Consider the following 17,099-nt stretch of genomic DNA (forward strand, 5'->3'; position numbering starts at 1 on the left):
ACGCTCTGCCATTGCTGCTCCGCCATCCCTTCAAGCCGTACCAGACCCAGGGTCATGCCCAATATGGAACTTCTTTGGGATGCCTTGGACTCTTGCTCAACCTAGGTAGGGTTTCTAGTATCTCAGCCCTATGATGCAGGAAGCACAGACTCTTCTGGGGAATCCCACAGAAGCTAAACTCATTAGGCTTCCTGATCCTGCTTGAAACTCTTCTCAGAGACTTCCCAGACCTCTGACCTCTGACTACTACGGCACATAATAAATTCTATGTTCCAACCTCCAGTTTTTCTTCTAATATAGAAAGGGAAGTCTGGGGCTTAAAAAAACACACTTTCTCTCTCAACAAAGTCATGCTTTGTTTTTTGTTAAAAAACCCAGCTTTATTGATATATAATTTCTATACCATAAAATTCACGCAAAATAAATGATTTTACCCGATAATTTCAGTGAATTTATAAAATTGTACAACCATAATCAAAATTCAGCTTTAGAATATTCCCAAAACCTGAAAAAAAATTTTTGTGCCTATTTGTAGTTAATTCCTGTTCCTACTCCCAGTCCCAGGCAACCACTGATCTGTTTTGTCTCTATAAATGTGCCTTTCTAGACCTGTCATAAAAATAGAATTACATAACGTGTAGCCTTTTTGTCTAGCTTCTTTCACTGAGCTTAGTGTTTTGAGGATGATTCAGGTTGTTGCATGTTATCAGTAGTCCATTCTTTTAACTGCTGAATAGAATTACATAAATATAGCACTTTTATCCACTTACCATTTGATGGACATTTGGATAATTTTCTGGTTTTAGTTATTGTGAATAATGCTGTTATGAACATTCATGTACATGTCTTATATATGGCCATATGTTTTCATACTTGGAAGTAGAATTCCTTGGTCATATGGTAAATTTGTGCTTAACTTTTTTGGAAACTACCAAACTATTTTCCATAGTGGCTGTACTATTTGACATTCTCAAGAGCAATGCATGAGTGTTCCAGTTTCTCCACATAATCACTAACTCTTGGTATTATATGGATTTAAAAATATCATAGCCATTCTAGTGGTTGTGTAGGAGTGTCTCGATTTTTTTTGTGCATTTCCTTAGTGACTAATGAGGTTGAGCTTCTTTTCATGTGTTTGTTAACCATTCATATGCCTACTGTATTTCACTTGGTAAAATGTTTATTAAAATCTTTCACCCATTTAAAAAAAATTGGGTTGTAAATCTTTCTAATTAGTTACTTCTGTTCTTTATTTTTCTGGATACAAATCCTTTACCAAGTGTATAATTTGCAGAATTTTTAAACCAGTCTGTGGCTTGTCTTTACATTACTTAATGATATGTTTTTAAGTAAAATGATTTTTATTTTTAGGAAGTCCTATTTATTTTTTCCCTTTTATGGATTGTGCTTTTGGTGTCATATCTTTGCCAAACCCAAGTTCACAGAGATTTCTCCTATGTTTTCTTATAGATGATTTAGAGTTTTAACTCTCAAATTTAGGTCTATGATCCATTTGGAGTTGATTTTTGTATAGTGTGTGGGGTAAGGGTCTGAGTTCTTTTTTTGTTTTTTGTATGTGAATATCCAGTTATACTAGCTCGATTCTTTGAAAAGACTATCCTTTCCCAATTGAATTGTTTTGGACACAATTGCTGAAAATCAATTGACCATAGTTAAGTTTTGAAATCAGATAGTGTAAGTCCTCTAGCTCTCCTTATTCAAAATGTTTTGGCTATTTAAAATTTCTGCATTTCCATATAAATTTTAGAATAAGCTTGTCATTTTTTACAAAAAAATCTCGCTGAGATTTTGATAGGGATTGTATTGAATTTCAGTTTGGGGAGAATTGCCATCTTGACAATATTGACTATTTCAATCTGTGAACATGAACATTATTTAGATGTTTAATGTCTCAGCAATATTTGTAGTATTAAGGATATGACTTGAACTTTTTTTGTTAAATTTATTTCTAAGTTTTTTATTCTCTTTGATGTTGCAAATAAATTTGTTTTCTTAATTTTGGATTGTTCATTGCTAGTATATAGAAATATAATAGATTTTTGTATATTGATCTTTTATTCTGTGACCTTGTTAAATTCATTTTGTACTTCTAGACTTACTTTTTTTGTTGATTGCCTTCCTCTCTGTTAAATAAATATTTCAATTCCTTTGTTGACTTTTAAAAGCTATTTCTTTCAGTTATTTTCTTACTGATTGCTCTAATGATTACAGTGTGCACTTTTAACTTTTCACAATCTACTTCAGAATAAAATTAACTTCATTCTGTTAAAACATAGAAATTTTGCTTCAGTATAGTTCCATGTTCCGTTCATTCCCCATCTTTTGTACTATTACATATATACATACATAAATATATATTATATATACTATTATATACCATATATTATCACTATATGTACTATGATATATATAAATATATATAATATTTAAATATATATTATATATATTTATATTTTATAATCCCAGCAACAAAGTGTTAAAATTATTGATTTATACAGCATTATATCTTTTATTATTACATCCAAACTCCCTGTAAGTAATTTACGGGGAATAGAAAGTACTTTGGTTTAATATTTTCAGAACTATCCTTCCATTTTAGAGACTGGTCCACTTTGACCTCAGTGACCATTCTGCTGAACCAGTTCCTGACTATCTGTCTCAAGTTGTCCAGGTTCCAGACTTCCTTTTTAATGAGCAGTGCTCAGTCCTTTTGGATTTGATGTCATTCCCAGCTCCTTGGTCTTATCATGAATCATATGACTGAAAGCCTCTTTTCTCATAACTGAGTCTGGAATTCAAGTTCCAGCTGAACTTGAGATGCTCTAGTCCTGGACCACATAATGCTATGACTACCAGATTCCAACATCTCTGCTGACATGATGGTTCAAACTTTTACTGAAAAGAAAGATAAACAAAAAACCTTGATCCGGAATATGGTAATAATAGTAACAAACCAGCCATTTCTTGGGGTTTTATCATTGCCTTGCTAGTTCCTCCATAGCTCGTATACCTCATAGCTTCCATCCTACTTGTTTCATTGCCACTTGACTGTGTTATGCTGCTTCTACCTCCCAAGTAGTCCAGGCACCATTATCTCACCCCCACCCCCTGCCCAGGCCAATGCTCCTTCCAGAGAGGCCCCCTATTTAGCAAGCCATTCCATTCTCACCATGGATGTGATGAGTGATGAACTTTTCCTATGGATCCTTCATGTGTGATCTCTATGCCTAAGCCAGTCCTGTCGTCCCTGGGCAAAGAGCTTCTGTGTGGGGCATGGGCAGGCCCACCTCCCTCATTTGATCGAGGAGAACTCTTCTTGTTCCTCTCTTCTCACCCCATCAAAGAAACCACTCTCAGATGAGAGCTGCTCAAACCTGTACTCTGAATGCATTTACATCCCCATACAGTCTCGGACTGTTTTGTTGTGTTTTCAGTTTTACTCTCTTGTCAGATTGGAAAGCAAGTGCAGTCCACAGCCTTCTCCTCTCCCCATCTTTCTTCTATCCTCCTCCCATTTAACCCATGCCTTTCCCAAGCTGACTACAGTCAGTTGAATGGGAAGCCCCCAAAAGATATGTCCATGTCCTAATCCCTGAAACCTATTAATGTGACCTTATTTGGAAAAAGTATCTTTACAGATGTAATGAAGTTAAAGATCTTGGAATGAGATCACTCTGTATTACCTAGGTGGGACTTAGACCCAATGACAAGTGTTCTTATAAGAGACAGAAGAGAAGACACAGACACATGGAGGAGAAGGCCATCTGAAGGTGGAGTCAGAGACTGGAATAATACACTCCCAAGGAATGCTGGAAGAGGCAAAGACTGAATTGTCCCCTAGAGCATAGCCCTGCTGACACCTTGATGTCAGACTTCTGGCCTCCAGAATTGTAAGAGAATAAATATTTGTTGTTTTAAGCCATCAAGTTTGTCATAATTTTTGATGGCAGTCCTAGGAAACTAATACCCTGACCTTTTCCCAAACCTGACCAACCACCTCCCCAGGGAGTTCAGTCAGCAGATTATGCTCAAGCTTTGTATCTCTCTTCCAAATCAATCCCTACGTTTGATTTTTGCTACAATTTTTTCCTTTCCCCAACCCCTCATTTCTACTCCTTTGTCAATATTTCTAACATCTGCACAGACATACCATATTACATTTCTGCCCTCTTTCATTTCATCACCATGGAACTATGTAAAAAACAAGTAAAACGTAGGGCAAAGGGTGGATGCAGAATACTGGGGAAAAACAACAATTATCAGAGATGTCTTAGAAGTTTCAACATAGTGGTTTGATTTCTATATAGCAGATTTCCACCCAGTTCTGGCACTACCCCAGGGGTTGGTATAAATCCATTTATTCAGTCAAGGGGAATTAGTAAAAGCACTTCTCTGCACAACTGTGTGATAGGATGGTTGAGACATGTCCTTTTCTCCTAAGAAGCTCAGCTTGCTTTAACTCAATTAACTATGGACTTGCATAGGTTCCTTCCTTTTAGTAGAGGCCAACTCCAGAGGGTCATCCAGGCTTAGGTTGGGAGAATTCAGTCACTCTTACCAAAAGTCCCTTTAATAGTCCGTGTTTAACTACTGCTGTCCTTAGTGGATCAGACCACTTCTTGCCTGCCTTCCCAGCAGGAATCCAAAACAGATCTGTAGAGAAACAAATAAACAGTAATTTAATTTGCTAAATGTTTCTCCACATCAGTCAGCAAAGCTTAATGGTCACATCTAGGATAATCTGCTCCCAGACACTTGTGTGTTAAAAATTAAGCTGAGTTGGCTTAGTGGCATTAATCCCACAGTACTGGGTGCTGTGAAATAAAAAATTAAAAAGTCATCAGTCTTTCCTCCCTGATAAGTACAACTACAGGCTCCTCATGCTTCAGTCATCACTTCTTTTCTCTAGGTACCACATTTTTTGTTCCATAATACAAAAATAATATGTATTCATAGCAGAAAATCATATACTATCAAAATAAAGAAAATAAAAATTATCCATAGTTCCACCACCCACAGGTAACTACTGATAGTATTTGGGTATATCTAATATATCCAATATAAGAATATATTTGCGTATATCTTTTTGTTTATCTGCAGAGATAGGTAATTTTTGTTTCTGTCAAAATAGGCTCCTACTGTGCATATTATTTTGTGAACTGTTTTTTCAGCTCACAGTGCATTGTGAACATTTTCCCATCTATCAGAACTGGCAGTAGGAAGTATCATTCCTCCATGAGCAGGTTTTACCTTATGGCTGGCTGATTCCAGCGGTCTCCTACTTGTCTTCCTGTATTGAGTCTCTTACATCTCCAGGCCACCCTACTGGCTTCCAGATGGATCTTCCAAAAATACTGCTTACACCCTGGATCAGAATCCTTGATGAACTTTCTACCTTCAACCTCTCCCAACTGCCCTGAGGGGGGAGTCTTCACCCAGAATTTTATTCCAGGCTGTTCTCAACAGACTCCAATTGATTTATGTACATTTGTTTTGCATAATTTCTTATATAAATCCCTTTTTCAAACAAGGTCCTATCCAAAGTTATTAGTCATTATTCCCCAATAAGCTCCTCCACCTCCTCATCTATGCTACAACTGCTTCCTCTGCTGATGTAGCCTCTCTCCCCTACTCTCTTTCCTTGCCTGGGAGCTTCTCTGTGCTCAATCTTTCAGATCTCTTCTGACACCACCATAGTTTCTCTAACTGTCGCAACTCCCAATGATCGCTCCCTCTTCCTCTAGAGTGTGTATTGGCTATACCATTGTCCCGACATATAGGGCAGGCAGTAATCGTCACTGAATGTGTGTACATGCCCCAGCCAGGAAGGGAGCCCTGTGAGGAGGCGCTGAGTCCTCTGCCTCTTTGCCTCATAGAACTTGTCAACTGAACAATGAACAATGCATATTAATGTGGTGAGCAATGCATGGTGAGGACAAATAATTGACTTAAGGATAGGTAATGTCCAAAAATGAAAAAACAAATGAACAAATGCCAAGTGATAGCATGAGGTAACTGATACATACCTTGAACAGTATTCACTTATATAGAACAACAACAGCAACATCAATAACAACCACCACAAAACTATGCGTAGAAAAGTAAAAGCCCAAAAACCAAGATGCTGTTGACAAAAATCTTAAAAATTGGAAGTCTGGATAAATGCATGATTTTTTTTTCCTTCTTGCTTCCATGTCTCACTGTTTCCTCTCAGCTGAATTTGTGATAAATTTATAATAGATAAAATAACTTAAAATTTTTATTTTATTTTACTTACAAGAGTAATGCATGTAAATTATAAAAACTTCAGACAATACAGCCCTTGATGGAGCATAAGGTGAGAACCTGATATTTATATTGTCCAAAATGAGTTTCATTTTAAATGTGATGAAAGCTTGAAGCGTCTCCTACAAGAACTTCCGGTGATCTGCCACAGGGAAAGACTTAAATGAGAAAGAATCCCATAGGATCTTAGATCTGCTCTTTTACAACATCTTCCCTTTGAAAATGAACAGAATAAAGAAGTGAAAGAATACATCTTTTATAAAAATATATTAGATATTATGCCATAGAGTGACATGTGTAATAATGGCTTTTCTCACCCTAAGAAGACCAACAGATTTGAACTGAAACAAGTGAATTTTTACCCATTAACATATTTGTGGAAAGACCTTCAGTTTGCTTATTTTTCTCAGCCCCATTGGGCAAGGGTGACTTTATGTGGAAAGCTCTTTTGGAGTCTGATTCACTTCTCAGTTTTGGAGGAGTGAAGATGAATGCTTATGTAACTCCACTGAGTTATAGAACACTGAGTTGAGAGCTCAATTAACTTACTTGCTTAACAAAGGCTAGCTTTTTTTTCTTCCTTTCTTCTGGAATGAGATAATGGATGTAGAATCCTTTGGCACAATGCCTGGCACATAGTGGGTGCTCAAAAATCTTTCCCTCCTCCCTCCATTCCTTCCTTCTACAGTATTTTAGATTTAAATTGCCATGAAATAAGAGTCTATAATAAACTATCTTAGAAATCATCAACTCTTTGAAGCACATAGTTTTCCTTTGCTGAAATAGTGACTTGGTCTCTAGTTGCTCCTGGCTATGTGACCATCCAGATGTGGTTGTCAATGCCTGTAAGTGTGCACTGCGACTTTCAGAGTAGGTGTCAACAGCTTGGAATAAACTCCCAGAGACTGTAGTTGAGCACGTTTTTAAAAAATTCCTGCATTACCAACACAAAGGATGACTGTGTGGAGAGATGTGGACATTGATGACTCTGAGTAAAACATCCAGAAGCATCAAAATCTGAATTTGAGGGCTTCCCTGATGGCGCAGTGGTTAAGAATCCGCCTGCCAATGCAGGGGACATGGGTTTGAGCCCTGGTCTGGGAAGGTCCCACATGCCGCGGGGCAACTAAGCCTGTGCGCTGCGACTACTGAGCCTGCGCTCTAGAGCTCGCGAGCCACAACTACTGAAGACCGCGTGCCTAGAGCCTGTGCTCGACAACAAGAGAAGCCATCGCAATGAGAAGCCCACGCACCACCACGAAAAGTAGCCCCCGCTCACCGCAACTAGAGAAAGCCTGTGCACAGCAACGAAGACCCAATGCAGCCAAAAAAAAAAAAAAAAAAAAAAAATCTGAATGTGAATACATTTTGGGAATACTTTAACCAATTTATTGCCCTTACATTTCTTTTGTATGTATGTACAAGAATGAAACTTTGGGCAGAAAAATGTAAGTCTAAAAAGACTCTTTTGATAAATTTAAAATTGAAAGTTTGAGGGATGAAAAAAAGCATTGTGTTGTAATTAATTGGCCACAATTTCTATTTTAGTGGTGTACAAAATAATGATGTATCTTGTGGTTAATGGTATCTTAAATTGGATGAAGTATAATAATTCTAATTATCTTTGAAAACTAATTCTCTGTGTGTTAAGCTCTTTAGGAAAATCTTTTATCCAAAGACATGGCAAATATTTCTGACCAGCTTATTGTATTATAAGGCAATGGCAGAAATTATACTAATGGCTAATAATTTAGGAACAACTAATGACATTTGTAAAAAAAATAAACAGGCCTTCTGTCCCTATTTCCTCCCACCTCTACATCCAAGTTCCAGACAAGCTTATGAGAAATTACTTTCCATGAAGAAGCCTGAGCAAAATAGTCTGAATTGTGAATTTTTTATTCTTGCACACCTGCTTCCTATAGCACTATGGTACCTTGCCTTGAATGTATAAAGTGATGGATAAATATTGGAGATCTTGCTGATACATCTGATGTGTCAGAAGTTTCAAATTAAGGAAATATTTATCAGTGGCTGAGGGTATAGTTTAAGTGTTCATTGAGAAGCTTAACTATTCTTTAATTATATTTGGTTTTGGACTTGTGGCCTAGAGTATGAGAAGATTTGTATTGAGCCTGTCCTCAGGGTTCCTGGTAGGGGTTCTCTGTTGAAACTTTTCTTCCAGGGAAGCGGAAGGGTAGACATCTGGAAATTTCTTCTATTCAGTATAGCCTTGAGTGTTTTCTTTTTCTTTTTTTTTTTTTACAAGGACATAGTAACATTTATTTATTTATTTATTTGACATCTTTATTGGAGTATAATTGCTTTACAATGGTGTGTTAGTTTCTGCTTTATAACAAAGTGAATCAGTTATACATCTACATATGTTTCCATATCTCTTCCCTCTTGCGTCTCCCTCCCTCCCACCCTCCCTATCCCACCCTCTAGGTGATCACAGAGCACTGAGCTGATCTCCCTGTGCTATGCGTCTGCTTCTCACTAGCTATCTGTTTTACATTTGGTAGTGTATATATGTCCATGCCACTCTCTCACTTTGTCCCAGCTTACCCTTCCCCCTCCCCGTGTCCTCAAGACCATTCTCGAGTAGGTCTGCGTCTTCAATTGGCCTCTCAATTTTACTTTCTCTGGCCTCTCAATTTTACTTTCTCTATTATTCCAAAACCTGTGCCTATGCAAATGTGGGCCCGTGCTAATTTTCATGGCTGGTTCAATTTGTCAGAATGTAGTAAATTGTTTTCCAAACCCACGTGTTAATTATTTCTAATAAATAGGAAACTCTCACCCTAAAAATTTCTCTTTTAATCACAAATAATAGGCACATAAAGTGGCTTGCCATCTGTACATTTGCATGTTTAAAATTCTTCAGATATTAACAGATTCTTTTCTGTTTTGAATGAATCCAGTTTTGCCTGGCTGCATAATTAAATGCTTCCGGCCTCCCACAGGCTGTGGTTTCCAATGGAATATAAACCATAAGTTCTAAGTGGACTCAGCACAAGTCATTTGGTTCTGACTTTATCTGTGGGAAATTAATCAAACAGAAATATGCCAGGTAACTGGGAAATTTTTTTTTTCTTGAGTAATAGGAATAAAGTATTATGAAGTATTTGAAAGGTTGATAAAAAGTTATACTCAGAAGCTACCAAGCATGGCTGATTTAATTGTACTGAAATTTTTAGACTTTCAATATTGAATTTCTTTCCCTCACTCATAGTAAGACTAGGACTTCCTTCAAATTAGAGTCATAAAACGGCACCATTTAAAGCCCTTCTCAGAGGAAGTCCTCGCAGTGAGGAGCAGTATGCACAGTGGTTAAGAACCAAGTCTCTGGAGGCAGGCTACCCTGAGGTAAATCCCAGGTCTCAGTTTCCTGCCTGCGTCACCTTGGGCAAGTTATTTAACTTCTCTGTGTCTCCTGTTTTTTCATCTGTAGAATGGAGTTGATAACATAGCACCTCCTCTTGGGATTATGTGAGGATTAAGTGAGCTAATACATGTAAAGTGTTCCTAAGAGTTCCCGGGACATAGGGAGTGCTGTGTAAGTGTCACTGATATTGGTAATTGCTGAGGTCTCTGGGTGAGCTTGTTTGGGAGGAGGTTAGTGACTTCCCAAAAGCCTGCTTTTAATAAATTGAAATGGATACTGATCAGTTACCAAGTGCCTGCTGTGGGTCACGCACTATTTCATGCCATTCCCACAGTCATCTGGAGAGGAGTGTTCGGGCACCCTGGTTTTCTATGAGGATACAGGCACAGGGAGGTTAGGCATCCCCCTCAGTGGCTCATGGGAAGAAGAGGCAGAGCAGAGCTGGGATTCACACCCAGCTCCAACTGAGCCCACACCCTAGATTCCTTCCGTGTTACCATAAAGACTCTACGGACGAGCATGAGAAGACAGGGTGCAAGTTAAGCAGCCTGGGTCTCTTCCTAACCAGCTCTGTCACCATGACCCAGTGACCCTTTGACATAAATGCCATAGAATCCCAAATATCAGGTAATGAATAGAGACCAGCTGAGACCCAGGCAAAACTGCAAAATAAGTGATAACTTAACTCTGTGTAATCTTGCAACCTCCACACCTCTCTGTAAAAGGACCTCAGGGAATCTTATAGCACAAGAGAGGATCTTGGAAATAAATACGTAACCCTCTCCTGTTTCAGGTGAAAGAACAGAGGCATATGGAATGATAATGACACCCAAGGTCACAGGCAAAGTGACAGAGCTGGGTTTGCAGCAAGGCTTAGGCCCGCCAGTGCAGGCCTGTCTCCATTGCCTCATGACATTTCTGAGGTTGCCGATTCTGGATGCCCAGGATAAAGCAAGCGCGTAAAAGGGTAAATTGGCAGAATAAGGAGATTATTAAGAACAAGTACTAGAAGTGCCTTGAAAACCACTACCTCTTGTATCAAGAGTCACCATGTAGAGGCTTCATGACTTGGTGGAAAGGAATAAATGGGTTGTATTTGGAACTCTTCTTTGGAGCACATTTGTAATATTTGCTTAGGATGTGTAGAGTGGCATGATAATGATATCCATCATGGCCTAATAATGACTTTTAGGAGCATTTCTTTGGAGAATTCCAATAGTTCCTCTTGACCAATAATATAAGAATTAAAATAAAAACAATACTTATAGCTGTATTAGTTTGTTAGGACTGCCGTAAGAAAATACCATACATTGGGTGGCTGAAACAACAGAAATCTATTTTTTTTTTCACAATTCTAGAGGCTAGAAGTCCAAGATCAAGGTGTCAGGGTTGATTTCTTCTGAGGCCTCTCTCCTTGGTTTGCAGATGGCGTCCTTCTCTCTGTATCTTCACATGATCTTCCCTCTGTGAGTGTCTTAGTCTCCTTTTCTTATAAGGACATCAGTCATGTTGGATCAGGGCCCACTGTAATGACCTCATTTTACCTCAATTACTTCTTTAAAGAAACTATCTCTAATACAGTCACATTCTGAGATACTTAGGGGGTTAGGACTTCAACATATGAATTTGGGGAGGGCCCAATTCTATTCATAGCAATAGCTACATCTATATCTATACCTACATCTATATTTATATCATCATTTGTGTGTCTTATTTGAACCTGAAATAATAATAGTGAGAATCCTCCAAATCCTATTGTGTGACAATGGAAAGATACATATTTGAAATTTAATTTTCCCAGCTTAATTGGGATGTGGCCCGTTAGCACAAACTTAGGAGGAATGAGCATTCTCACAGCAACCATTATCTAATTTCTGGGCCCCTGAGACCTACTGCTGCACTGATGCTGGGAAGGGTGAGCACAGCTGGGGTATGTCACCAAGCTGCCGGCTGGCTGTCAGAAAGCCCATGTAGGGTTAGACCTGGAAAGGCTCACTGTGGGCAGCCAGAAAGAGGCACTGTGAGCGTTCCTCTGGCCTCAGTCCTTTGATTCTCTTTGAGGCATGTACTAAAGGTGGATACTTGTCTATACACAAGAGGTGCAGACATGAATGTGGGGCAGTTATTGGTGCCTTTCAGGTGAGCAGCCTGTGCAAAACTAGAAAGTGCAGGGTTTTCTTTTTCTTTCTTTTTTTTTTTAAAGGATTCAAGTTTATCCAAGATTTTGGCATCTTCCCATACCCCTTCCTTCCTCCCTTCTTCCCTCTTTCCTCCCTAAGCTTCCTTATCTCCTTCTCTCAATTATTTATAGAGTGAGGGCCTGCTGTAAACAAGGCACCTTGCTTGGTCCTGTGGGGGCTGAGTAGGTGACTCAGAAGTGCTCTGCCTTGCATGTTTTATTCTGATAACCTAGGCCCTGTTCTGGTCTTGGTTATGCTTTCAGGTGTTGCTCTGCTAGTTCTTGGCAAACCTGAAAGCCACTCAGTTAACTGTGTGCAGACCTCACACACCCTGAAACTCTCCCTCCTCCCTGTAGAACTGGCAGCTCTCATACCTCAGCCCTTAGCTGCCTTCCCACACCTCCTCCCCCTCAGTCAGCGCCTAAGCCAGAGCCACTGGCTCTTGACCCCTCTGGCCCTATGGTAATCACCATGCTCCGTCTTGCTTCCCAGGCTGCTTTATCCGCCCCCCACCCCACTTCTGAGCTGTTCATTCTGAATCCTCCCACTTCTTCCTCTTTTCACTTTGACTTTTTTCCTGATTCATATTGATCATCCCCGATGAGCCAGTTTAGCATGAAAAAAATAAAAGTTCTAATGATCTGCTTCCTCTCAGCCCACTGTTGTTTATTCCAGGGAAAAAAGCTTTGCTTCAGGAACTACTTCCTTGGAGCTGAGGGTAAAAAAAGGAAGCCTAGGTTCATTTGTCCCTTTCTACAACCCTCACCCCATCCTGAAGTTATTTTCTAACCACTGAACAGTAGGCAGTATACTTATTTTTTAAAAGAAGGAGTGGGAAGAGCGTGGAAGGTAGAGGATGAAATTCCACAATGTCATTTAAACCTCACCTGCAGGTTATAAGATGTTATGATTCATGTCTGGAATGGAATTCAAAACAGGTACCTATTCTACTTGAAAATTTCATTCCTACAACTTAATTTGGGAAGAAGTGGTCAGAACTGCCATCTCTCTCTCTCTCTCTCTCTCTCTCTCTCTCTCTCCCTCTCTCTCTCTCTCTCTCTCTATATATATATGTATATATATATTTATCACATTGACACAGCCACAGTGTGTGTTCTCCTCACCCCAGCCAATCTCTGGGAAGACAGACCTTCTCCTCTCCAGCTAATCAAATTCATGTCCCAGGCAAAGTCCCGCAGTCTATGAGGGCTGCCTGGGCATCCATGAGCTCTTTGAGGTCCAGCCTCCATCTAAGCTATTTTGTATCCCAGCAACAAGCAGTCAGGTACCTAATTGGGATTCAGTAGAAGTGTAGGGAAATGAGGAACTTTCTCTAGCCTCCTGTAATCACTCCCCTGCTTAACTCTAGTGTACTTGGTGTCTGTACCAGTCATTTAAACACTAATGTACCTCTGACATTGTTAATTAGCCTCTTTAAGACTGATTGTTTTATCCTTCCCATCCAGGTTGCCAGTTCCTTGAGGAGAAGGATAGTGCTATATTTTTTTCTCCATATTTCTCTCTAATGCCTAGTACAGAGATGGTGCTCATAAATATTGTTGGTTTAAACACTGTTCCTTGTTGCTTGACAGCAGTTTCTGTTGGAAACCGCCTTTAGAGAACTGATTGTGCAGAAGGCACAATTTTATTGTAAGTACATCTATTAAAAAAACTGTCTGACTTCTACGCATTTCAAACAGAGAGAGAAATTGTTATCAGCCAGTTGGTGCTTAGTTTGGTTCAACCGCATTTACTGAGGAGTTGCTTTGCACCTGCTACTGAACCAGGCAACGTTCCTGCCTCACAGGAACATTCCGAGATGACAGGAGGTGTCTTGCTGCCTACCCCTGCCCTAGGGATAATGCTTGTCCTCACCAACGGGTCATAGATGACCAGCGGGCAGTGTACACAGTTCCAGCCACCTGGCCTGGACCTTCCTGGATGGTGACTTGGACCTGCAGCTTACCTAGTGCAGCCCCCTTCTGGGTGGTGCCAAATTGCTGCCTCCTCGCCCATCCTTCACCCTCCTTTGGGAGCCAGAAGAGATTTGGCAGTGAGTTAGGTGACTTGACTCTGAAAAGTCTGCACTGTGCCTTTTCAGTAAACTTCAAACTTACCGGCTTAAGAAGTAATGTGCAAAGGGGAAATAAACGCTGGTAAGGCTAGTAACAGGGATTTCAAGCTGTGTTTTAACAAACCAGTCACAGAGTATTCACGTGTTCGTTCACTGGCATGTTCCGTGGCAGGAGCACCCCCATCCTGCCTTCCCCCGGTTCCAACTGTTGTGCCGCCTCGGGATTTGGTCTGAGCCTGGGCAGAACCCCCTTTAAGAGCAGCCCTCCAGCTTCTATCACAGCAAGAGTCTGGTGGAAGTGAATCTTGCCTTCGCGTCGCACACAAAGGCGAGGAGCTCTTTAAAGGGACCTTCCTGCTCCTGCGTGCAGCTGCTAACCCGTGTTGGTGCAGACACAATGACCCAGGCTTCCGCCTGAAAATGAGTGGGGAGGGGTCTTGAGGAGCCCCCACGACCTCCCGGAGTGGGGCAGGGAGGGAGCTGACAGCCGGAGTGGATGGAGACCACTGGTTCCGGGGGAGCAGCTTGCGATTAGCTGCTTCTTGGGATGCTCAGCGCGCCAGTAGAGCATCCTGCCTGTGGTCCAGAGGGTGCTGGCGGCGCATCTTGCGGTATGCCTGGGTGGATTTGAGCCATCGCCCCGAGGCGAGCCCGCATTCAGACACCGCGGACAGGCTCCTGGCAGGGCTGCGTGCAGTCAGCACAAATGCTTAGCTACAGGCGTCTGCCCAAGCCTCCCGACTACATGGATTTGGCTGTTTAGTCAACCGAGATTACTGCCTGGGAAGATTTGCCAGCCTGATCTGCGCTCCAGCTGCTGTGACAACTTCAGGGCTAGCTGTTTACTTCTCTCGGTGCCTGGGACTCTCTCCTGCACCGCAGCCACCCCTGCCACTTTCCCTGGCTCTGAAGTCAGCCGCGAGGACTCCTCTGCCCCGAGGAAGGGGGAGCAAGGAGGGGTTAAAAGACGAGCAGAACCTCCCAACTGCTCGACCTCTCTTGACTGCTTGTGTTCCGGGGTTCTGAGAGGGACCGTGCACTGCCCCGGGAAGCAATGCAAGTCTCCATAGCCTGCACAGAGCATAATTTGAAGAGTCGGAATGGCGAGGAGCGACTTCTGAGCAAGCAGAGCTCCACCGCCCCCAATGTGGTGAACGCAGCCCGGGCCAAATTCCGCACGGTCGCTATTATCGCACGCAGCCTGGGGACCTTCACCCCTCAGCATCACATCTCTCTCAAAGAGTCCACCGCAAAGCAGACTGGCATGAAATATAGGTATGGATGTAAGATTCTCTCTGCCCCGGGTTTCCGTGTTCTATACAGGTGCAGTGGAGACAGTTCAGCGGTTTTGAAAAGTGACTTACTCATTGGTGGGCTGCTTAATTTAGAATTCTCAGGTGTCTTTAAAATAGCTCCTTAGGAAAACCCAAGGTGGTTGTGTTGTGTTGTGTTGTGTATGTATAGGATTTAAAAACTGTGGCCCATTTTGTATATTTTAAAGTGTTACGAACACCTTAAGAGCCGTATGACTTCCAGTCTGCAGAGAATAACACAGCTGCTGGAAACTGGTATTGAGATCAGGGCAGCTTTTCAAGAGCAAATGTGCTTGTCCTATTTTATGGTGTAGACTGTAGTTTCTGTGATTATACTATTAAAAATAGTTTCCATCTAGTACTCTATTATTTATCTTTTGAAAGCCCAAGGTAACAAATGATATGAAAGCTTTTAAGGAAGTTTTGTTGCAGGGAAGAAACACCTATAATGGTAAGTTAGTTTGAACACTGACATACTTAAACCTAAATTACTGCTTGAAATACAATGCAGACCTTGTTGTGAAATATGGAGAAAAAGTCAATTGTTGTAATACCGCTGGTTTCCTCATACATTTTTAAGCTCCCTCTTCCTCTGTGTTCCTTTCCAGAGTTGGAAATCTTCCTGGTAATGGTTGATGTTCTCTTTAATAGGGAATGACTGAAATTCGATAAGTAGAAAATTCCATTATTCAATTCTGTGACTCCTGCCTCCTCATTGTATCTGCTTTGTGCTGAGTCTTCCTGACTTTATTTCTTTAAAACTACTGTGCTTCTAGTCTCTAAAAGTCTTTGCGGATGTAGAGAAGAGCTTATGTTGCATCTCCCAAAGGCTTTGGTGACTCTGGTTTGCAGATATGACTTTGTCCATTATTTATATTTAACTATTCCTCATCTTTGTTAGGAACCAGGTTTTAGGATATAAGGAACTTAATGCAATTAAAATAATGCACACCTAAGACTATGTTTCCCATGTGAGGTTTCTGAAATAAGCATTCAAACCAATTTCTATAAAAGTTGTCCTTGAAAAAGTTTCTTTGCAGAGTTAACAGGAAACTTTAACAGGAAATCTTCTCATTGAAAAACACCAAGTTGTTTTGGTATATTTTTGAGCCATTAAGAAAGAAAGCCATGAATGGGGTGGATGGGCCCACTAAAAATTATAGCTAAAGCTCTTTGCCCCAACTGCAGTACAATGCAAGCAACTGACTCCAGGCAATTCCTTGAAGTGTCATCAGTGTGAGAACCTCTGCTTTTCTTGATATTTCCATGGTGGAGAATGGGACCCCACGACAGGTCGGTAACTAAGACTGCAATCTCGAGTGCATTGGCATTTTCTATTGCTGCTTCTGTGGCACACACCCAGCCCCTGCCCCGTGGCCATGGCATTGCTCTGCATGCAGTTCAGCTGGCCAGATGGAGATGGAGAGGAGCTGCTGCCTTCCCGGGCAGGGCCCCTGGGAGCGAGACACTCAGGGTTAAGGCAGGTCGCAGAGGTGGTTTGAACTGTGGCCTCCAGCAGCACCTTCAGCTTTCTTTTTGTAAACCAGAAGGAATAAAAAGTAACACCCTTAATTTCTTGTGGCAGAGTTTCATACTTGCTTGTGGATCAGTGTATTGGAAGAGTTTGGTCTTATGAAGGCAGGAGATTTCCATTAAGTTTCCTCTGGTAATACAGCTCAGCTCAGATTAGATGATAATTGTCTCTCTTTACCAAAAGCTCAGTGTGTAAGATTCACTTGGGCATCTTTCATTACTGGCAACTAAAGACAACTCTTTTCTGACAAAAAGCTAGCCATCTGCAGTCTTCAGGATAACTTGAGTTATTTGTTGTTTATGGT

The 17,099-nt window shown here is 40.9% G+C and overlaps 1 protein-coding gene across 3 annotated transcripts in view; it reads left to right on the plus strand.

Annotated features, from left to right (window-relative positions):
* Positions 1–17,099, plus strand: part of KCNAB1 (potassium voltage-gated channel subfamily A regulatory beta subunit 1) — a 417,300-nt gene that overhangs the window by 117,957 nt on the left and 282,244 nt on the right. The window contains exon 1 of one of the 3 annotated variants that reach the window (XM_082459590.1): positions 1–15,223. This exon is cut by the window's left edge and continues 13,548 nt beyond it. The exons of the other annotated variants lie outside the window; for them this stretch is intronic. Coding sequence (XP_082315716.1) covers positions 15,003–15,223 — 221 coding nt within the window. The 5' untranslated portion in view covers positions 1–15,002. The remainder of the gene's footprint in view (positions 15,224–17,099) is intronic. 3 annotated transcript variants of the gene reach the window in all.

This window comes from Balaenoptera physalus (assembly GCF_965194825.1).
Source record: "Balaenoptera physalus genome assembly, chromosome: 4".
Taxonomy (NCBI): domain Eukaryota; kingdom Metazoa; phylum Chordata; class Mammalia; order Artiodactyla; family Balaenopteridae; genus Balaenoptera; species Balaenoptera physalus.